A 23408-nucleotide genomic window follows, 5' to 3' on the forward strand; every position below is an offset into this window, starting at 1 on the left:
ATCTTAACCGCCAATCAAGTGAGTTATGTCAATCGTTTTTACTCCACTAATTTTTACTATTCATTTCATATAATTTACGTGCATAATAAAAAAAAAGCCGTTTTTATAATAATAATAAATTTCAAGTTATTTTTATAAAAAAACCCAGTTGGTCCGACTTGTAAAATTATAAAAAAATATATAAAATAATATTAAATTTTAAATTTAAATATAGTAGAGGATCAAAACTAAAATTTAATCATGTTCAAAATTAACGGGCACGTGTAGTTGTCACTGTGTGGATTTCTCTATTACAAATGAAGAATGAAACCTCTTCTCTTTCGTTAGCCCTCTCCAACGCCCTCTCCAACATTTCCTTTTTGTTTCCTTAAAACCCTAACGCCTCCATGGCATGGCTACCCAAACTCCGAGTTGCCAGCGCCTCTGTTGCTTCATCCGCCGTCAACCCACTCCGACGTTGGATCCGAGATATCGGCTCAGCCGCTGCGTTGGAGCTCGACTACGACTATGACTACTACGAGTATGAGCGAGCTCCCCGGGATAGGCGCCTGCCTCAGCAGAAGCTTGATGTGGATGGTTCAGTGCCGGAGAGGGGAATCCAGTGGGTGCTTATAGGGGAGCCTGGAGTGAAACGCCATGCTTACGCCGAGAGGCTTTCCAAGCTTCTAGGAATCCCTCATATTTCAATGGGTTCCCTTATTAGACAAGAGCTTGATCCTTACTCCTCTCTTTACAAACAGGTCTTTTTTTTTCTTTAATCTCTGCTAATTGAAATTTATTCCTTTGTTATTTTCTAGAAAAAGATATTGTTTCTTTAAAGGTTTGAATGGTAATTGGTTTTGAAGGTACCCTCTGTTATGGAAAAACATTGGTTTTGGTGTGCAAAAAATTGCTAAGAAATTCGGAGATAGTCTGGTTAATGAGCTTTTACAAGTGTTCACGCTGATTATTACAACTTTTTAAAATATATAATGTAGTCAAAAATATTAATTTGGTCTTTAGGTCGTAAATGCTGTGAATGAAGGGAAGCTTGTTCCAGAGGATGTAGTTTTTGCTTTACTGTCTAAGCGACTTGAAGAAGGTGAAAATGGTTTCATTCTCGATGGAATTCCTCGCACCAGGCTCCAGGCTGTAAGTCATCTATGATTTTGATATTACAATTGTGGTTCTAAGATTTTTTAAAGCTGAATGAAACATTCTGCAATAGGTTCTGTCACTAATTATGTTTTTACTTTTTACAGGAAATTCTTGATCAAATTGTTGATATTGATTTGGTTGTGAACTTTAAATGTTCTGAAGAGTACATGAAGATGAGTTCAGAAAGTGAGCTTCTTCACATTGGCAACTCCAAAGGTGTAGAAAGTTCCTTGAAGAAACTCCGTGTATACTCAGAGCAGGTAATTATTGTTTGATATGGTTGTTGTCTAATGACAACCTATCATGGTTATCGTTGTTAGGGAGCCAGTGTATGATTCTTTGAGTTGGATCATGGAAGGTGGAATGTATCTTCTAAACCAATGCTCTTGATCTTCACAGGCCAAGTCAGTGGAGGATTACTACAGTAAGCAAAAGAAGCTTCTCAACTTTCAGCTTGCTGGTGCAACAGGCGATGCATGGCAAGGCCTTTTGGCTGCACTACATCTCCAGTATTCGCCTATTAATGCTCTCAGCTCTTCACCAAAGCTGACAGCTTAAACATCGTTATTTTTCAGATCAAGTGGTCAATTTGATATTCCGGCGTGGTAGTAAATATGTACGTGTGGCGAACACCCAAGTTGGTGATTTGCCTCGAATTTTTGTTTCCCATTTGTGAGTTACTATGCAATATAAAAGTATGTAATGCAGTTTTTGTTGGGTATGGGTCCCACTATGTGGGAAAAATCCATATTTTCTGTCACAATGTTTTGTCTTTTTTTTAGTTTTGTCAAAAGTTAATTTTTTGGCCTTTTAACGTGGGAGTGGGCAGCATTCTTAATTGAGAGCAAAATTCTCAATTACATCCAGAGAGAAAGAGAGTGAAATTGAAGCTTGTTGGAGAAAAAGAGAATAGAAAAATCAGTTTTTCAAGCTTGGTGCAGCAGTGATCAACTCTTCGATCGAAGGTCCATCCGTGGTTCGATTGAGCTGATTTTTGGACAACAGCTAGGCGATAAGGTGTTCTTGACTTTGTACGGTTGGATTTTTCATCCGAGTCTTTTAGCGTCGGAAATACCTATTTTTCAGCAGCTGCGTTTTTTGGTGATGTTCTCTCATTTTTCTCTCTTTTGCTAAAGATTACATATTGTTAGCCTTGTCGGAGTTGAATACTTGTTGTAGGCTTGATATTGTGATCTTGTAGCCGAACATTTGATGATAGTGGAGCTCTTTATCGGACTCTAAAGTCCCGTGGTTTTTACCCTTAATTTAGAGGGGTTTTCCACGTAAAATACCGGTGTCTCTATTTATTTTTGTTGTGGTTGCATTAGATGATTTGTGGTTGATTAAGGTTGCTAGAGAACATATCTTGTGCTATTGTGCTTGCCATAATTTTTGACAGGAGTTATAAGGAGAGAAAGAACACCGGTTGTGCTTTCGCTTTGTTTCGGTTGTTTGGTTTCTTCCCAACAAACTGGTACCAGAGCTTGGTTATTGTGTCAGATAATTATGGAAATTAATACGAGCAAAATGATTATGTTGAATGGCACAAATTATCAACTTTGGCGGAATAAAATGAATGACTTGTTGTTTGTGAAGGCTTTGCATCTTCCGGTCTTTACTACTCAAAAACTCGATTCGAAAAGTGATGAAGAATGGGAATTTGAGCATCAACAAGTGTGTTACTTTATTCGGCAATTTGTTGAAGAAAATGTTTACAACCACATTGATCAGGAGACACATGCTCGAACATTGTGGGAGAAGCTTGAAAGCTAGTATGCTTCGAGGTCGGGCAATAACAAGTTATTTTTGCTGAAGAAAATGATGGCGCTGAAATATAAAGAAAGAATGTCTATAGCTGACCATGTTAGTGAATTTCAGAGTATGATAAATCAGTTGCTTGGTATGGGTGTCAAATTTGATGACGAGATTTTAGGACTTTGGTTGCTTGCTACTCTACCAGACTCTTGGGAGACCTTTCGAGTCTCACTCATTAATTCTGCCCCACAGGGTATTATTACTTTGGATTTGGCTAAGAGGTGTGTTGAATGAAGAGATTAGAAGAAGATCTCAGGGTTCTACATCACAGTCCGAGGTGTTGGTTATCGAGAACAGGGGGAGAAACAGAGACAAAGATGGAAAGGGTAGAGATAAAAGCCGAAGCAAGTCAAGATCGAGATATAAGAATCTTGAGTGTCATCATTGTGGTAAGAAAGGTCATATCAAGAAATATTGCTTCAAGTGGAAGAAAGAGAACAAAGGTGGTGGTGATAAACACGATCGGAATGACGATGAAAATCCGAGCGTGTTGCTACTGTTACTCGTGAAGATTTGTTAGTTATTTGTGATGAGAATTTGGTCAACCTAGCATGCGACGAGACTAGTTGGGTGATTGATACTGGTGCATCACTTCATGTCACGTCGAGGAAGGAATTCTTCACATCTTATACTCTTGGTGATTTTGGGGTATTGAAGATGGGTAATGATGGTTTGGTTTCGGTTATTGGTATGGGAGATGTTAGCTTGGTGAGTAACAATGGAACAAAGTTAACTCTCAAGGATGTCAGACATGCACCGGATGTCCGTTTGAATTTGATTTCTGCAGGAAAGCTTGATGATGAGGGATTCTGTAACACCTTCAGTGAAGGGCAGTGGAAGCTGACTAAAGGCTCCTTGGTTGTGGCTCGAGGAAAGAAGAGCTCAAATTTGTACTTGATGCAAGCTTTGACTTCTCGAGAGACGGTGAATGTGACACTGAATGACAGCTCAATTGAGTTGTGGCATAAACGACTCAGTCACATGAGTGAGAAGGGGCTTAGCTGTTTAGCGAAGAAGAATCAACTTTCGGGTTTAAAGAATGCTACACTGAAGAATTGTGCTCATTGTCTAGCAGGAAAGCAGAGAAGAGTTTCATTTAGAAGCCATCCTCCTCATAGGAAATCAGAGTTGCTAGAGTTGGTCCATTCAGATGTTTGTGGTCCGATAAAAGTAAGATCACATGGTGGTGCACTTTACTTTGTGACTTTCATTGATGATTGTTCAAGAAAGCTATGGGTTTACACTTTGAAGTCTAAAAATCAAGTCTTTGAGGTGTTTAAACAGTTTCAAGCATCAGTTGAAAGGGAAACTGGGAAGAAGTTGAAGTGCATTCGTACTGATAATGGTGGCGAGTACACAGGGTCGTTTCATGAGTATTGTTTGCGACAGGGAATCAGACATCAGAGAACACCACCAAAGACTCCACAGTTAAATGAGTTAGCTGAAAGAATGAACCGAACATTGATTGAGAGAGTCAGATGTTTGTTGTCAGATGCAAAGTTACCAAGATCGTTTTGGGCTGAAGCTTTGAATACAGTGACACATGTGATAAATCTGTCTCCTAGTGTTCCTTTGAAAGGTGATGTGCCAGATAGAGTTTGGTTTGGTAAAGACGTGTCATATGATCACCTACGTGTGTTCGATTGTAAAGCATTTGTTCATGTTCCAAAGGATGAAAGATCCAAGTTGGATGCCGAGGCTCGACAATGCATTTTTATTGGTTATGGTCTAGACGGTGAGTTTGGTTATAGACTCTATGATCCAGTTCAGAAGAAACTCGTGAGAAGCAGAGATGTCTTCATTGAGGATCAGACCATTGATGACATTGATAAGACGGAGAAAGTGGATTCACAAGGTAGTGGTGACTTGATCGATGTGAATCCGGTTCCTCTAGACTCTCCACCAGATCCTATCCAGGATGATGTGCATGGTGATGTTAGTGGTGACCATCAGACTATAGGTGACTTTGATACTCCCATGGATGATGTTGTGAATGATCAACAACAAGCACCTATAGCTCCACCAGCAGTTCCACTTCGAAGGTCTTCCAGAGATCGACGATCTTCTGTCAGGTATTCTCCTGATGAATATGTTCTTTTGACTGACGGGGGAGAACCTGAATGTTATGAAGAGGCTATGGAGAGTGAATGCAAAGATCAGTGGGTTGAAGCGATGAAAGACGAACTTCAATCCTTGCATGAGAACCATACTTTTGAATTGGTGAAACTGCCTAAGGGCAAAAGAGCTTTGAATAATCGGTGGGTTTACAGGTTGAAGCAAGAAGAGAAGTCTTCATCTCCACGATACAAAGCTAGATTGGTCGTCAAGGGTTATACTTAGAAAAATGGGGTTGATTTTGAAGAAATATTTTCTCCGGTTGTGAAGATGTCCTCTATCAGAACTATACTGAGTTTGGCAGCTTGTTATGACCTAGAGGTTGAACAAATGGATGTGAAAACTGCTTTTCTTCATGGCGACTTGGAAGAAGAGCTTTACATGGAGCAGCCGGAGGGTTTTGTTGCACAAGGGAAAGAAGACTATGTGTGCAGATTGAAGAAGAGCTTGTATGGTTTGAAGCAAGCTCCAAGGCAATGGTACAAGAAGTTTGAGTCTGTTATGGGGGAGCAAGGCTACAAGAAGACTACTTCTGATCATTGTGTGTTTGTTAAGAGATTCTCTGGTGATGATTTTATTATTCTTTTGCTCTATGTTGATGATATGCTTATTGTTGGTCAGAATGCTTCTAGAATTGAGAAGTTGAAACAAGAGTTGAGTAAATCCTTTGCAATGAAGGATTTAGGGCCAGCAAAGCAAATTCTTGGCATAAGACTGACACGTGATAGAAAGGCCAAGAAATTATGGTTATCACAAGAGAGGTACATTGAGAAAGTATTTCAAAGGTTTAGTATGGACAAAGCTAAAGCGGTGAATACTCCATTTGCTATGCACTTTAGATTGAGTGTTAAGCATAGTCCTTCCACAGAAAAGGAGAAGGAAGAGATGCAGAAAATTCCTTACTCTTCAGCCGTGGGTAGTTTGATGTACGCAATGGTTTGCACGAGACCAGACTTGGCTTATGCCGTTGGTACAGTTAGTCGGTTTCTTTCTAATCCAGGCAGAGAGAATTGGAATGCAGTGAAGTGGATTATGAGATATCTTCGTGGCACTTCCAACATGAAACTTTGTTTCGGCAATGAGAAACCTGTTCTTGTTGGGTATACAGATTCAGACATGGCCGGAGACATTGACTCGAGGAGATCTACTTCAGGTTACTTAATCACTTATGCAGGGGGAGCTGTGGCATGGCAATCGAGACTGCAATTGTGTGTTGCATTGTCCACCACCGAATCAGAGTTCATTGCAGCAACCGAAGCGTGTAAGGAGATGCTTTGGATAAAGAAGTTTGTGCATGAGCTTGGTTTTACTCAGGAGAAGTATGTCCTGTACTGTGATAGCCAGAGTGCTATTCATCTTGGTAAGAACTCAACTTTTCATGCTAGATCTAAGCATATTGATGTGAGGTACCATTGGATACGAGATATTCTTGAAGCTAAGCTGTTAGAGCTTGAGAAGATACACACTAATGATAATGGTGCTGATATGTTGACGAAGGCCTTACCAAGAGGAAAGTTTGAAGCATGTTGTTTGACCTCCGGCATGGAGGTATTCCCCACATAGTTGGAGGGGGAGATTTGTTGGGTATGGGTCCCACTATGTGGGAAAAACCCATATTTTCTGCCACAATGTTTTGCCTTCTTTTTGGTTTTGTCAAAAGCCAATTTTTTGGCCTTTTAACGTGGGAGTGGGCAGCATTCTTAATTGAGAGCAAAATTCTCAATTACATCCAGAGAGAAAGAGAGTGAAATTGAAGCTCGTTGGAGAAAAAGAGAGAATAGAAAAATCAGTTTTTCAAGCTTGGTGCAGCAGTGATCAACTCTTCGATCGAAGGTCCTTCCGTGGTTCGATTGAGCTGATTTTTGGACAGCAGCTAGGCGATAAGGTGTTCTTGACTTTGTACGGTCGGATTTTTCATCCGAGTCTTTTAGCGTCGGAAATACCCATTTTTCAGCAGCTGCGTTTTTTGGTGATGTTCTCTCATTTTTCTCTCTTTTGCTAAAGATTACATATTGTTAGCCTTGTCGGAGTTGAATGCTTGTTGTAGGTTTGATATTGTGATCTTGTAGCCGAACATTTGATGATAGTGGAGCTCTTTATCGGACTCTAAAGTCTCGTGGTTTTTACCCTTAATTTAGAGGGGTTTTCCTCGTAAAATACCGGTGTCTCTATTTATTTTTGTTGTGGTTGCATTAGTTGATTTGTGGTTGATTAAGGTTGCTAGAGAACATATCTTGTGCTATTGTGCTTGCCATAATTTTTGACAGGAGTTATAAAGAGAGAAAGAACACCGGTTGTGCTTTCGCTTTGTTTCGGTTGTTCGGTTTCTTCCCAACAGTTTTGGCCGAAGATAAAAGAGTGGAGATGATCATTGGCCTGTATGACCATTTATGATATAATGAATTCATTGTCATTTTTTGTCGTGAATAAGATCTTTTCTTATAGAAATGAACAATCGAACATCAGATGTATCACTAAACTATGATGTAGAATCAGATTTCTGATCAGCATCAGCTGTCGCTTGAACTTGAGCTGCATACTGCAAGTTCCAAAGAACATCCTCGAAAGACGGCCGAGATGATGGTTCTGGACATGTACATTTGCGTGTAATAGATACAATGATCGATAACGACTCTTGTGAGCTAGTCATTAACACAGCTGGATCCACAATTCGCTTTCGGCCATCCTGGCTGCCAAAGGATGCCTGTGATATGTAATACAAGATATTTAGAAGTAATACCTTTCTCCAATTCTGAAGGAAAAAAGAAACAACAGAAAGTTCCAAAACTGAACACACTTTGACTGTGCATTTGACTAGCCATTATCATTGTGGTAAAGTTGTGTTAATGGACTTCATAGGTGAAAAATAAGTTCCTTACCATTTCATTTAAAAGAAATGTTTCTCCTTTTCCACTCACTATAGGCCCAACAAGAGACTCTAGTAATATAAATCCGAAGTTGTAAACATCATCCTCTAAAGTTTGCCTTTGGCTGCAACAAAAATTTAAATTAGAATGTTTGAGGGGCATGTCCATCCTTTTATGTAAAGATGGAAGTCCAATTTCATTCATGGTTGCAAGCTGAAAGTATGGATACCTAGACTTTAAGCCCCCTCCCTTAGCCTGCAGAAGAACAAAATGTTTCAGGGTAGTCACTCTAGACCATGAAATCTTTTCCTATGCATAGCTAGAAAACATACCTCTAGTTTTTCATTGTCCTCCAAGATGATAGACATCCCATAGTCACACAGCTTGGCAATTCGATGCTCGTCCAGCAATATATTATTGGTCTTCAATCGGTTATTATAAACACCGGGAATAACCCCAGTATGAAGGAAATGTACAGCTTTGGCTACATCAATTAGAATTGCTAATCTATCCGACCACTTAAGAATCTTCTCTGGACAACTTTCTGCACTTTGTTTTTCCAGATTGTGGTTTTCAAAGCTCAAAATCCATTAGTATACATTATAGGTATGCAATGTTTATGTACAAATATAATTTTGAGTTCAAAAGTTTCAACACTGACCTGACAGATGCATACTATAATTCCCATTAGGCACATACTCATATACAAGGAAGACTTTGTTTGGAAAGGGATCATCTTGTACACCACCATCAATGCAGTGCCCCAAAAGGCTTACTAAATGAGGATGATGAAGCTTTGAGAAGAAATCAAGCCTAACTTTAAGGTTTTGAATTGAATATCTCTTCAGTAAATTCAAAGATCGAACGGCAACATAGGTTCCATTCTCCAATCTTCCTTTGTATAGCTGAGAAAGAGAAATAAATGTAAGTCAGATATGTCATTGGTGATCTCACTGACCAAGGCAAAACTTCAAGGATATGGTGTTGGTGCCAAGGTTCCATTCAATTCTGGAAACTACTTGATTGACAAAACAAAGTCATCTAAATTTGATAAGTTCTTCAGTTTTGACTTTTGAGGATACCTTCCCAGCAGGGCTTTCACCCATAAACATTGATGAATCGAAATTATTTGTGGCTTCCTCCAACTCTTCTGAGGAAAACAGTCGAGATACCGGAGAACCTTGTGTCCCTAGCTTCATAACTTCAGAAATGAATCCTAGACAAATGATATTGCACAATTAATAATTAACATAGAAACTCAATCTTCACCTTGAAACACTATAAAATAGTGATAGAAATCATGATGAATTCCCTTCTAATAAGTTACTACAATATGAAGTTGACCTTTATTGCTTACTAGCATTTGCAAGAATGTCAGGTGAAACCCCGGTTGTTGGGTTCTCCTGAACTGCCTTTTGCTGTATATGAGTTTCGAGAGTTTTCCTTTGGAAGCATCTTCGAGACAGAAAAAGAACCCCAAATGCCAAGATCATCAGAAGAAGAATAGATCCTACTACAATAGCAATTAATAATGCTATTTTTCTTCCACTTGTTCTTGTGTTTGCTTCTTTACAATATGAACTTTGATGTTGTTGATGACCTTCAATGGACAAGCAATTCCCACCACATTTTACTGCTCTCTTGTCTGATGTATTGTCCAAGCAAAAAGGAAGCTTACCAACCAACTTGTTACTAGAAATATCGACAAACCCAAGTTTGCTACCACAAGTTATTTGCTCTGGAAGTGAACCACTCAGCATATTTGATGCCAAATTCAAATAACTGATGTTTGGCAAATCAAACAAGGCAAAGGGGGGTGTCCCACTCAGATGATTGAAAGACAAGTCAAGGTGCTGGAGATGAGTCAATATGCCAACTTGTGCGGGAATGAATAAGTCTTACAGAAGAGCAGTAACCAATCCTCGTGGCATGACAGGCAGTTGGGAATCGAATTGATTCTCTCTTACATCCAACACTCGCAGGCGAGTTAAGCTACTGAAATCAGGCAGTTCCCCTGAAAGCTTATTATGGCACAAGGCAATATCTGTTAGGCTTGAAATTCTGCATATTGAAGAAGGAAACTGGCCCTTCAAATGGTTGCCCCTCAAACTTAGAACAGAAAGATTTGATAAAGAATCCAATGTATCAGGAATAGTGTCGTTGAAGTAATTGCCATCCAATGTTAGAGTTTGAAGCTTAACCATTCTAGATATCTGAGGGGGTATACAGCCAAACATGAAATTGGAGCTCAAGTCCAAAAGTTCAAGAGAATATAGCCTATGAATCTTATCAGGAAGAGGCCCCCAAATCCCAAGAGACACTAAACTAAGCACCCTTAAACTGGTTAACCTTGCCAATGTGGTAACTAAAGAATTAATGGAGAATGTCTCAGACAATGTTTTATTATGAATTGCATATCCATTGAACCCACTAACATTTGCAAGTTTATCTCCCCTAATCTTAAGCTCAGTGACAAAATTGTCCTGGCAAGATATCATCATATGTGCCGTTGCAGCCAAGTCACAGAGGCTCCCATTGTAATTATCTAGAATTTGCAGCTGTGAAGGATACTCTAAATGCTTCCTTATTTGCAGAAAAAGTTGAGCTTGATAAGCTTGCAATCCTTTAGTAGTTTGGAAAAAGCAACTCCTTGAAAACAATACAAGAACAAGCAAGTAAAAGTAACCCATTGAACAAGCTCGGAGAAGCTACAAACGCCAGTTGTTGTCTAAAGAAGTGGATAAAAGCCCTAAAATTAAAACAGGAACGTTAAATGCAAAAAGAATCTGAAACAGACCTTGCAAAAGGAAGGTTCATAAGCAATGCTTTACCTGAAGGTTTAATCTCAAATTTCAAACGCCAGAAGATAAATTTCACTGGAGCAGAGAACTGCAAATATTGGTTGTGTGTTAAGGAGGACTTTTGACAGTAATTTACACTTATCCATATTCAAAAGCACACTTAAAAGCATAGGAAGCTGAAATTGAAGCAAAAGCAGGAGGAAAACCTGAAGAAAAAGGAATCTGGAAGACTAAAGATGGTGTTTTTCCCAAGAAAAAGTTCTACTCTTTAACTTCAGTCGAAAAAGAAAAGAATCCCAGTGAAGAGAAACACAAGAGAGCACTGGCAAACAAGCAACTCTCATGATCCAATGAACATCTCTCTCTACAGCAACTTTCTAAGGAAACAAACAACCCCCCAAAAACCACAACAAGGTTTAGAAAGGACCTTGAAGCGAACAGCAATGCAAGTGTTAATTTTAATATGCTTTGGCCAAGTTACTGTAAATGCAAGTACTGTTTATGCAAGTGAGATATTAAAGAGAAGTGGAATGACAAGTCTTCTGCCTGATGGCGTGGCTGCAAATATAATGGGAGGTGGTAGTTGTAAAGGGCGTATAAAATTGATAAGGCAATTTAATAGGGACAGGTGCATTAATGGTTTAGATCTTTGTTTTTTCTTGAAATAAGTGACAAAGCTAAGTGGGGACTGTGTTATATGTAACCAGAAAAAAAAAATGCTTAAGAAATGCAGAGATGGAAAGAGAGATAATACTGTATAATTAAATACCAGTAGTAGTTTTCATTTATTTGTTGGTTATATTGCTAATTCACCTTGGAGTTTTTGGATATGTATAACGATGCCATCATACGTGAAATCTGAACCTGAAGTTCATGTGTTAATGTTCAACAGTAAGAAATTTACCGAGTATGGGAAAAAGATGAAAGCAAGTTTTCAATGTGCTTTCGTGCAACTAAAACTAGTTACAGAGAAGATCTAAAGCAAAGGGCTTAATTAATGGGAATAAAAGCAACTTGTAGACAAACATCACTTTGCTAAATGTTTACGCTTAGCCATGGAATCTATAGTATAGATATGCTATACAACACCTTAACTGCCCATGCTTTGAGTTTGAATCACCAAAAGCCAGAATCCCCACTTCACAACCCACCTCATAAGAATTAATTGGAAAAAGAGGTTGGCTGGGGGGGGACGATGCAGCAGGTGGCTTCTGACTCGGTCAAGGCCATCCTCCTCCATAAACGTCATTGCAAATATCTTCTCATCAGTTTAGAGATAGCAAAAACATGACATTGACAAACAGATTGCTAAGTTTTACTGGTATCAATTCCTATACCCTACAAGCAGTATCTTGAAGGGTCAAAGACTCCCAAAAATCAAAGAAACATAACATTGATTTAAGCCCTTTATCTTCTACTGGTGTTGGATTGCTTGTAGCTTGTCTGCCTCTCTCTCCTGTACCTTTATCTAGTGGCAGTGGCAGTTTTTATTTATTTATTTATTGGGGAAAAGGGGGGGGGCGATGTTCAGTTAAAGTTTCAAAAGTCCTACGAAAATGAGACTGACATTCAAATTTCAAAGAATGCTTTTCTTTTTAATATGCAGCAAATGACATACAAACTACAGGCTACTGGGCAGATCGACCTTGTTTTCCCACATCAAAAGCCAAAACAAAGATACAAGAAATAGTAAACAGAATGTAAGAAAATTTACCCCTGTACAATCAGACATTGTGAACCCCAAGAAAAAAGGGACCGGGGCGCCGGGGGGGGGGATTTCGTTGCATTGCTTACTATTTCTACCCCCATTGTTTTTGTTCAAATTTTCTACCTTTATCCATTTGACCGAACAAATGACTCTCAAAAGGTCAAAGCAACTAAAGCTGCCAACCATTTTCAAGCTAAAGCCTTTACACCTTGCAAGCCTTTACACCTTGCAAGCCAACCACATATTAAGAGATTAAAAGTACGCTTTCCAAGAGAAAACATGGGATGAATGAAGATGCCTCTTTGTATCTCCCTAAGTGCTGGCAAATTCAGGTAGTTTCCTCTTAAAAAGCAGGAATGAGATATGGTAAAAAAAAAAAATGCCATTTGGATCATTTACATATAGCAGTTTAAATATATGATCATACAAAACGACACACTAAAGATCGAAGGCTCTTAGTGCTATGCCATTGAATAATGGCACATAAGATTATAAAACTCCAGTTGACCGATATGAGGGACAAATCCACAGCGGATACCACGTTTACGGCCATACTTCAGTTCTTACTTCTCCCATTTAAATTCCATCTCTGCCAAGAATAAATTGTACTACTATGATAAAAATCAAATAATGCATATGAAATAAAGGGCAAACGGCCAATTATTTTCTCTATTAAAACCCGAATTACTTGGAAACACAATACATCTTAAGATTCAGCTGACAAGTTCTAATGATACAAACTACAACTTTCCAATGCAATTCAAAGCATAATGGCTCTAGCTATTCGCTTTATCAGAATTTGTCTCCTACCGATGTTTAAATTGAAAGCCGGAAAGAAAAAGATGTAACATAGACAAAAAGTTCGGGAAAGCTCTAGTTCCTGAATATCGAGTGATGAAATTTGTTATAGCCAAATATCCGCATCCATGATATCCTAGAAGTAAACAACAGAAGCCGGAAGAAGTAATGATGATCCATCTCGAGCACCAGAGGGCTATGTCCCTGAAATCAAGATGAAATGAAGAAAACATTTTATTATGATAAAAGTACTCCTTTAACAGTTTTGACACAATAGAAGGTGTGATCATCATGCACACAAGAGTAAACAAAGAATCAAGCATTGCAACTTTTCAAAAGAAAGATCATATTGCCATACTACAAACCTTGAACACTAAATTCTTGAAGGCCAATTTTCCTTGGTAAAGTGAACATGGTATACTTTGAGGTTTTATAATTCATATTCTGATTAATGATGGTCTTTACCTCCTATAAGTGAGTATTTGCTGATACCAAAAGACCATCTATCTTAGATTTCTGGTTCTCATGATTTAGAAGGGGAAAACTATCATTTTATGTTTTGGCAAGGAATTTCATACGAAAATAAAACCATCTACCATATTAAACTCCAAATACAACGCTGTAGTTTAAATTGCTACCAACTATAAGCTTTTAATAATGGAACATAGGGAATAAAACCTCTTTAGGGCATTATTCCTAATTACTGAAGGCACTGCAAATTAGACTTCATCAATAATGATAGATAAGAATCGAACACAATATTCTCATATCCTCGATTGCTAAATCCTAAGGACAATCTAAATACTTAAAAAAGAAATGATGTTCCTTGAAAATAATCACATATAGAGTTCTTGAGCATTCAAAATGAGATTAAGATAGAAACAACTTAAAGAAATAAATAGACAACTAACGCCAATAAAGCATGCACTTGCATCTTTACTCCTGTGTATAAATAGACAAATCTATAATTGCAAACTTACTATTTTTCTTTGCATGCCAATTTTCTATGGTCTGATACCAGTTCCATTGGAAAAATAAACCTACAAGACGTAAGACACCGACAGAAGCCACGTCAATGAATGCCATTAAGAAAGATCTTTGAGGGGATAAACCAGCAGTAGCTATAGCCAGCATGTGCCCCTCAAAGTTGCAAGGGACTGTGAAACTTCCAGATTTGATGCCATCTAAAGCTTTCTTGGCAACTTCATCAGCTTTCATTGAACCAGAGGATCCCGCTAGCAATTTCGTGAGCTCTGGTCTAACTTCATTTTCTGCAAAAGGTCAGCTCATAGTAAATAAAATGCAAATGCTCAATAAATAACACAACGAGCTATACACGTCTCGAAATCAAATTTACTATTGAGAAACACAATCAAGAGTGAGAGGCCAGCATCATGTTCCATAAACCAACAAAAGTCATCAATTATTCGCGCTCAAGATAAACTGAAACTGATTGCTTATAAAGTGAAACGATTACATCTCACAACTTCACAAAATGCAACTGTCTGATTATAGTAAATACAGGTTTGATGCCATTTAACAATATAGAAGGCTCAAAGATAAGGATCTCAAAACCTTTCTCAAAACCAGGAGTGTCGGTATCAGGTGGGTATACAACAGAGACATGGATATTATCCGCAATAACCTCCTGCTGCAATGCTTCTGCTAAGCCCCGGAGTCCAAATTTACTGGCAGAGTATGCTGTGTAACCATAAATTCCCACCTAAACATCCACATTACAGAGCTCAATTAGAAAGCAAGAAGGGAAATCATTTAAAAGCAAACAAAAATTTTATAAAGAAAAAACAATCAACAAATGTTAGAAAACCCAATTCAATGATTTCAGATACTGACCTGACCAGCTTGGGAAGACATAAGAGAGATGGAAGCGGGCAAACGGTCCTTCCTCTCCTTCATCAACGGCAAAGCAGCTTTGATGACATTAAAACTCCCCATGAGATTCACATCTATCATAAACTTGATCTCATCCAATCCCTGCTTCTCAAGCTCCTGAGGCACAAAAACCCCCTGGTTAACTACCAGGACATCGATCGGTCCGGCATCGTTAGCCGCCTTCTGGACAGCGTCGTGGTCACGAACATCAGCAGAAAATATCGCAACGTCGAGGCCGGAGGAACGGCGAATCGATTCTTTGGCTTCTTGGAGTTTGTTAAGAGATCGAGCTAAGAGTGAGACTCGAGCTCCCTGGGAAGCGGCTTGTTGGGCTAAGGCTAGCCCGATCCCGCTTGACCCACCTGTTATGAAGACGTGGCGGTTCTTTATTGGGATAGTGACTGGGCGGGGACGGACGATAAAGTAGAGGAGGAGGAGGAGGATAGGGGGCAAAATAAGAGAGAGTAACACCATTCCCGGCGGTGAATCACGGCGACGATTCTGGTATTACACTTTTTGCTTTTGAGCTTAACTTTCTTTTATAGCAGAAACTAGTATGTATGCTTCACTGCTCGACATTACCGAATCTATTTTATAATTATCTTTTATAGAAATTTAATGGCTTAAAAAGTAAAAAAAAAAAAAATTTGAATCAAATTGGGCACTTAAATTTCAGCATAAAAAACATCCTCATACTTTTTTAAAAAAAAACAATTAACCCACTTTCTTTTCCACTAAACTTGAGCTTTTAAAATACATTAAAAAAATTTTCAAATTTTTTGCAAAAAATAATTAAGTCTTTGTTTTTCTTTTACACTTAATTAGGTAATTACACTATTAAAATATATTAAAAATAACATTTTATCTTTATCTTTCACTGTTAAAGTTAACTGCTCTTAATGAATTATAAAAAATAGAAACCAATAAAAGTAATAAAAATTATTAAATTTTAATAAAAATATAAAAATATATTTAAAAATTATAAAAATCATAAAACATATAGAAATATAAAAAAAATAGAAAATTGTATAAATTCATAAGAAAATTATAAAAAATGTAAAGAAATATAAAATTCATAAAAAAATATAAAAATTATCGTATAAAAAGAAGCATTTTATAATTTTTCTACAATTTTTATTAATTTTTATTTTTTATCATTTTTCGTCACATGTCACGCTATGTTGTGACAAATAATAGCTTTAGCTGAAAAAAAAACTAGAGGTCGTTAACTTTAACAGTCAATGGTCAAATAGAATTTTTGATGTATTTTATAATTTTTTAAATTTTTAATAAAATTTAAATATTTTTTTATATTTTTATTAAAATTTAATAATTTTTATAACTTTTATTGATTTTTATTTTTTATAATTTTTGCCACGTGTCACTCCGTGGTTGTAATACAAAGTGAGTTTAACTAAAAAATTTAGGAACAATTAACTTTAACAGTCAAATAGACTTTTTAATGCATTTTAACAATTCAAGTATCTAATTAAGTATAAAAAAAATAAGGACTTAATTGTCTTTTTCAAAAAAATATGAAGACCTTTTTGATATATTTTGAAAGTTTAAACATTCAATAGAGAGCAAAAGAAAAAACAAGAGATTAATTATTTTTTAAAAAAAAATTGAGGGTTTTTTATGCCAAATTTAATTAATACTATTTTAAAAAAATATCAAAACATTAAGAAAATATTAATTTAAAATTATCCTCGCACGCACAAATCAACGAATATATATGTTGGACGTAATTAATGGATTACTTCCATTAATTACTTTTTAAATGTTCTATAAGTACTTTTTCTTTGCTTTAATTTTTTAAATTTTGGGGGGCCGAAAGGAAGCATGGATTTTATATCAAAACAGCATTCTTCAGATTTTGCAAACACACAATAACATGGCAAAACATCTCAACAAAATCAAAATACACCTCTAACATTCACAGCTCTCCTTAACAATCAGTACCCCTGCAGCTCAATACATCTGATGTTGGTCGATTCCAAGGGCAACGAGTGGTTGTATGGTTTATCCTTTGCTTTCTCCGCGCTTATAACTGGACTGGAACTTGCACAAAAATTGAGAGTGTATAAGCTGCATGTTCACACAAACTCTTAGCTGATGGCCAAGCAAGTTCAATGAGAATACCAGATCCAAAACCCTATCTTGGCTTACTACCATGGCTGCTCAATAGTCTATTGATGAAGTTTCCTAAGGTCCAAGTGGATAGGGTGCTGCAAGGTGATGTTTCAACCCATGCAGGGAATTAGAGTTTTTGTCTTTGTATCTTGTTGGCTTCTAGCCTCTCTTTTTTCCACTTAAAAAATGACATTAGACACCTATCTGTATTTGAATATATTTGAACTCATGTTATCCAAATTGTTGTAATAATAGTGATACCAACTGAATTAAAACTTAAATTTAACAATCTTAAATGTGTAACTCAATATAAAACTGTGTCAAAACTTGCATATCATATCAAAACTGTGTCGAAATAAAATAATAAAAAGTTGGTTGCATATCAAAGAACAAAAACAAATAGTGCAGTCTAGGAAAAGATGATCGCTTTTACATCATATAAATATATATATATCCAGTATAAGGCAGTAGTAATACAAGAGGATTAACATCATAGATTAACCAAAAGAGGGAAATTCTTACTTCGATGGTAATCCATCATTTCAGCAGCTTGTCATGTGAAGATTCCAAATATGTAATTACATTATCCGCTGCTTTGCAACCAGAAGCAATCGATTTGCCCACCGATAATCCCCCTTTGTGGTTACCTACCAAATTCCAAAATAGTTCATAGTCCATACCAACGAAACAAAGGAACGAATCTCAAATATAAATATTTGTCCAACACAAAGTTTATTCAATTTTCTTTTTCAAGCTCGACTGTGTAGGACACGGGTACTTTTTAAGGAAAATGGAGAGTTTGGAATGTGTTAATATATTATAAACATCAACTAAAAGGGCAGTAAGTTACCTGCATAGAAGAATCCAGGGAGATCTCTCTCCATCTTTTCAATGGCTTCCAAGACTGAAGCATAGTTACGGCCATATAAGGGAAATGCCTTGCTCCAATAGAAATGACTGCCATTAGGAAAGTTTCGGGTAAATGTATGGTAGCTATACATTTAAAATTCAAAACTCCTCGTAGGTAACTTTTAAATTTTAACAAACAGACATTATAGTATTGTAAATAAAATGCTAAGGTAATGGTTAATGTACTTGAAGAATGTTGGTTCTCCCTCCACTCCCAACAACTGCTGAAGGTCGGAAGTAACAATATGCTTCAATTCATCTCTAAAACAATGGTTAACAGTGATAATTATTAGCAAAACAGTTAAACATACAATGAAGTATGAAAAAGTAAAGTAAAAGAACCAAATTTAGTTTTCGATACGTTGAGACTTTTGCCAGCTCCTTATTTCGGTTTCCTCCAACAAAGGTTGTATAGAGATACAAATTATTAGGTGCACGATCAGGAAACATCACAGATGAAAAAAGTGTACCTGAATAAGAGCAAAATACATACGATGAAGGCACCAAGAAAATAAATACAAGTTAATCTTAAATGCACTGTACCAGAGCCAAGCATTACCGAGAGTTTTTAAACCATTTTGCTGCTCCTTTGAAGGTATAAGAACTCCAAATCCTTCTAGGGGTTTCTTGACATTCTCCTTCTTAAAAGCGGTAATTATGACAGATAGTGGCATATAACTCACCTACATTTTAAATTTCAAAAGAAGATAAGCATACTTAAACTGATATTACAGCATATTTTGCTAATGCAAGGATTTGTGCACATCCCAGTCCATGTATATTGATAAGGGAACTGACACAACCTAATTCTAAGCATTTTTCCTCGTATAAAATTGCAGAAGCAAATACCTCAGGGATGAAGTTCAGTGGAAAGACATTTCCTCCTTTAGTAATTTTCATTTCTTTAACATTGCACACCGGAGCCTGCAATTTACAAGTTTATGTTCTGTTAACAATTATATGTTTTAACATATAATTATAAAGCATAGTAGTATAGATTCATGTCAACACACAAGTTGGTGTTCTTTTGGAAGTAGCAGTAAGAATAATTACTACAGATTGATTGTCTGCTAAACAAAGCTCAACTAACCGTCATTATTACAGCATCAAATGATGAGCCTTGTGAGCGCTTGTCTCGATCAGAAGCATAAGAGAGAGACCAGTTCTCAGATGTAGACTTCCCCTCATGACTGTAAGATAATGACAAAACCTTTGATTTCAGTTTAAGCTCATCTTTGGAAAGATCTTTGCACAACATATCAGCAAGTGTCTGCAAAAGACATCAAAAAATAAAGGACTGTATTTAAGGGATGAAAGTCTGAGGCAATACATGAGACTATCAGTTAGATCTTGCTCACATTATTGATCCTAAAAGGAAATAAGAAATTTTAGTAAAGCTAGAGAACAAGTATAACATTAGTTTGATTAAAACTGTAACCCTAGAACAACCTGAAGGATTAGAAATGGGCATGCAATCAAGTAGCCAGAATTAAGTAACATACTGTTGTCATGTTTGCATGCTTAAAAGATGCCATCGAGATTTTTGTGGGTATTACTGCACTTGCAAATAGCAATGTTATAATTCCAAAATATGTGTAACAGCTTTCATAGAAATGTTCTAGCATGCATTTCACAGAAAATTTTCCAGGCATTATGGATAGTATAATGATGTGGTAACCTTGCCTAATATCTTAAGCCTTCAATCTATTTAAAGCACATAAAAGATGTTCCACACAATAATTCATATAAACCTTCCTTCAAAACAAAAGAATTAAGAAAAGTAGTACTGAATCAACGATGCATGTTCATGGTAGGAAATATGCAGGATTTAAAATCTTAATTAAAGAACATTGAATTGAACTGTAAACTGTAAAAACAGTAGAATATGTAAATTACATAATGAATAAGAAACGTAAATCAGTTCAATATAGATAGAGTAAAACAGCAAACTTGCAATTGGCATAAATAAATAAACTTAGCTCACAACAGAAAAAGTTATCCATAAGTTCATTACCTGCATTCCACCCTGAAAGGAAAATGAGCCACGTAGAGCCTTTCTTTTCACTGAATTTTTTGTTTCTTCACGATTTGTCCTTTTGGCAGAGAATTTAGATTTAACTGCTCCAACAATGATAGAGCCAAACCTGACAAGCAAGAATCTTGAAGAAGAATCTGTTAACAAGTAGTAAGCCCCAACTATTTTAAGAATATATTGGATCAAGATAAGAAAATTCACAATGCAGCTAGATATGGTTCTTTAGCACACATTGGCGGCAAACTTGAGTAAAGTACCAATACACCTAGTCCAAATTCAAATGTGCTCTTCTAACTTTAAACAAATATCATAGAGGCAAAAACCATAATTTGAGTATTCAAGATAAATGATTTTACATGTAAAAGAATGACACATAAAATTGCAAAGAAGCAACAGTGCACTGACAGAAAAGTTCCCAATCGTGATATTATCAGCAGTGATCCCAGACCAAAGAGTATCGGTTTCATATTAGTACTAATGTTTAATCAGTCATCCAATGCCTTGGGAAAGTAAAAACAACTTCTTGTAGTCCTTCCTTTTATAATAAGCAATTTATTGGGTCTAGGAACAAATTTCCATCAAATATAAACTCATAATTTGAAGGGACAATTTTCAATTTATTCAGCCAAAAGCAATATGAAGGATAGAAGAAAAGTTACACAGAAATACCTTTGCTCAAGATCCCATAGCCCCGGAAAGGAATGGCACATCTGTTTTAAACGTAAAAAGGTGAAAAGATGAGAATGAAGCATCGGCAACAAGAGCCATTTCACAACTCAATTAAGGACCATAGCTCATGAAAACAGTGAAACACACTATTTCGTTATGTAAATAGAATGAAAATTAGGTGTATGCTTGCTTCCATGAAACTTGAATAGTTTAGTCCAGATAAACGGTGCATTACTCACAGATAGAGATTCAGGATCTCCAGCACTTGTGCCAGCAACAAAGGGATCAACAAGGTAATCCACAACCTTATAAAACAAAACCAGTAAGTAAATTATCATAAAAAATTCAATCTTTTGCACTGTTTCAGGTAATCTTCAATTTTTTCTCAATCCAGCTAAGAATCAGTGTTCGCACAAGTCAATGCAGATCCCTCGTAAATAAAGAGAACCTAATAGAATACACTTGGTAAAATTATTTTGGAAAAAATAACATGGACTAAAGAAATTAGAAAGCAAAAGCATACCTCCTGCCCAAAATGGCGCTGAAAAAATCCTCCCACACTGCATGAAAATTGAGAACATACAGTAAAGAAACAAGGCACTTCTTCAAGCAACATGAGAAACGGATGAACAAAAGCATTTAATCAATAACTATGAATCCTAGATTGCGTTTATCACCTTTCCTGATTATAAGCATCAGATACTTTTGAGGCTTCACTGTTTCTCCACAGAAAAGGCTCCAAAATAATCTGAAACTGCAGAAGCAGAACTGGATTTATATAGGAATATTATGAGCAAAAGCTATTGGCAAGGAGGGAAAGCAAGCTCCACTTTACACCATGACTATTAGTCGATTCAAAAATAATATCACAAAAGACTGCATGCTAACTAATCCGATATGCTAATTGTTTAAAACAAACAAAATTTATGATCCATTCAATACGCCCAAAATAGTTCTGATAAACAAACCTTCGATTTTGCTGAAAGAATGCTGCTTGTGAATAATGAGAGAGGATTTGAGGGGATCTAACACAAAAAAAATCTTGTGACAACAGTCAGATCCAACATATCCCAGGGTGTAAGAGTCATACTTTGAGAAGATGTAAACTCAAATAGCAGTGAAGGTGGAACATTAGAAGCATACCAATACAGGCACGCCATTTCTCATGATATACCGCTTGTTCTGTGCAATTGGCTGCATTAAACCACCAATAATCAAGTTAATCAAGGAAAGTAATACTCTTATTTTTACTATCATCCTTCAGGAACTCCCAAGCTTTCAGTTGAACTTGAAAAGCAAGAACCGAAATAGGGGGCAGGTGGAGGCAGTCACCACCAACCCCCCTCCTCCCCAAAGTTCCTAAAAGTTATTAATGTTCATATAAAATTTAATTATATACAGTTTTTATGAGTTGAAAAAAACTATAATTTTATCCCCCAAAAAATTAAATATAAGTTGAAAATCCTAGTACTTATACTGTTGCAAAGACTGGGGTACTGAAGGATAAATAAACTTACAACTAATAGCCTCAAATTATCATTTACACAGGAACGGATAGAGCTATAGGAAACTAGGAACACTTACAACTTGTTGCTTATCTTGAATACCAAGATCATCAAACAAACTTCTCACTTCAATCTCACTTTCAGTCTGCACTAATAAATCAAACATTCACATCAAAAAGCAATATCATCATTGCATTTTAAAATTCACAAGCGCATTTGTCATCTACTTAACCAGAAAAGCAATTAAAGCTTCTAAAAAGAAACAACGTTTACCATTGTATTTGCTCCTTCATCCCATATCAAACCATCCCTCGAAACACTTCTTAACTTCCCTCCAGCTCTTCCTTCAGATTCAAATACCGTAACATGTAAACCTTGTGATTTCAACTTGTAAGCTGCCGCGAGTCCACTTCATTATAGTCAAAAGTTAAATTAGCTAACTAAATTACCATTTCCAAATTCCAGTTTCTTGATAAATCATCTTTTACACCCGATCAAAAAATCAAAACAACTATACAAAAATTAAAAAGTTATAACGAGAAAAAATGTACGAAATGTAAAATTCGAAACCGTACCTAACACCAGCGCCAATGACAGCTACTCTTTTAGCAGAAGCTGAGAAAGGAACACTTCAAAAATCAGCACAAAAAACAAAAGCTAGATCATTGCGAAATTAGAATTTAAGATATTAGATGAGAGAGATAGAGATAGATAGGTGTACAGTGGTCATCTTTGTTTTCAGTTGACGCCATTTTCGTTCCGGGTTTCGAGATTCCCGATGCTAGCACGCAAAATGGGGCGATATTTAACATTCTTGTTCAGGTTTCGGCCCTCTTTGGGTCCGGTAATCTCCTTGTGTTTTGGGCTCAGCATTAACATTCTTCGAAAAGGATGTTAAAAGCTATCTACAAGCCCGTTTCTTATAAACACTCGCATCAAATTCTGCTATTAAGCTTAGCATGGACCAAAATTCGATTCGAGTTTCAATTTTGAATTATTCAAATTAAATTAATTAAATTAAAA

General features: G+C 36.6%; 4 protein-coding genes across 12 annotated transcripts; 1 reads left to right on the forward strand and 3 right to left on the reverse strand.

Moving 5' to 3' along the window:
- Positions 1 to 236: 236 nt before the first annotated feature.
- On the forward strand, positions 237 to 1900 carry LOC107957002 (probable adenylate kinase 7, mitochondrial). Its single transcript, XM_016892426.2, has 4 exons — positions 237 to 740; positions 1003 to 1131; positions 1242 to 1397; positions 1537 to 1900. The coding sequence occupies exons 1-4, from the start codon at positions 387 to 389 to the stop codon at positions 1693 to 1695; spliced, it is 798 nt and encodes a 265-aa protein (XP_016747915.1). The 5' UTR covers positions 237 to 386; the 3' UTR covers positions 1696 to 1900.
- A 5532-nt stretch (positions 1901 to 7432) lies between these two features.
- On the reverse strand, positions 7433 to 11370 carry LOC107957003 (probable inactive leucine-rich repeat receptor-like protein kinase At3g03770). Its single transcript, XM_016892427.2, is given in 9 exon segments — positions 7433 to 7771; positions 7947 to 8058; positions 8164 to 8189; positions 8267 to 8478; positions 8596 to 8839; positions 9017 to 9150; positions 9292 to 10683; positions 10766 to 10823; positions 10942 to 11370. Coding segments are annotated over 7 exon segments (2286 nt in total). The 5' UTR covers positions 10625 to 10683; positions 10766 to 10823; positions 10942 to 11370; the 3' UTR covers positions 7433 to 7546.
- A 1715-nt stretch (positions 11371 to 13085) lies between these two features.
- On the reverse strand, positions 13086 to 15850 carry LOC107957006 (3-dehydrosphinganine reductase TSC10A). The gene is made up of 4 exons (XM_016892434.2): positions 15096 to 15850; positions 14817 to 14964; positions 14222 to 14512; positions 13086 to 13445 (listed from the first exon to the last, which is right to left on the reverse strand). The coding sequence occupies exons 1-4, from the start codon at positions 15606 to 15608 to the stop codon at positions 13438 to 13440; spliced, it is 960 nt and encodes a 319-aa protein (XP_016747923.1). The 5' UTR covers positions 15609 to 15850; the 3' UTR covers positions 13086 to 13437.
- Positions 15851 to 16962: 1112 nt separating this feature from the next.
- LOC107957004 (protoporphyrinogen oxidase, mitochondrial) lies at positions 16963 to 23353 on the reverse strand. Of its 9 annotated transcripts, none has more exons than XR_005926765.1 (20): positions 23107 to 23293; positions 22961 to 23000; positions 22659 to 22794; positions 22465 to 22530; positions 22024 to 22074; positions 21849 to 21905; positions 21558 to 21634; positions 21404 to 21440; positions 21120 to 21185; positions 20881 to 20921; positions 20191 to 20320; positions 19267 to 19446; positions 19026 to 19100; positions 18736 to 18859; positions 18538 to 18646; positions 18363 to 18437; positions 18118 to 18224; positions 17790 to 17914; positions 17277 to 17471; positions 16963 to 17189 (listed from the first exon to the last, which is right to left on the reverse strand). XR_005926765.1 is itself a non-coding variant. In XM_016892432.2 (19 exons), the coding sequence occupies exons 1-18, from the start codon at positions 23195 to 23197 to the stop codon at positions 17805 to 17807; spliced, it is 1572 nt and encodes a 523-aa protein (XP_016747921.2). In that variant the 5' UTR covers positions 23198 to 23353; the 3' UTR covers positions 16963 to 17222; positions 17790 to 17804. The 9 variants fall into 9 exon arrangements, 6 of the variants coding, with proteins under 6 accessions (XP_016747921.2, XP_040968493.1, XP_040968494.1 ...); XR_005926764.1 differs by having other exon boundaries at positions 17277 to 17362; positions 20191 to 20335; XR_005926763.1 differs by having other exon boundaries at positions 20191 to 20335.
- Positions 23354 to 23408: the final 55 nt, after the last annotated feature.

This window comes from Gossypium hirsutum, chromosome A05, assembly GCF_007990345.1.
Source record: "Gossypium hirsutum isolate 1008001.06 chromosome A05, Gossypium_hirsutum_v2.1, whole genome shotgun sequence".
NCBI lineage: Eukaryota > Viridiplantae > Streptophyta > Magnoliopsida > Malvales > Malvaceae > Gossypium > Gossypium hirsutum.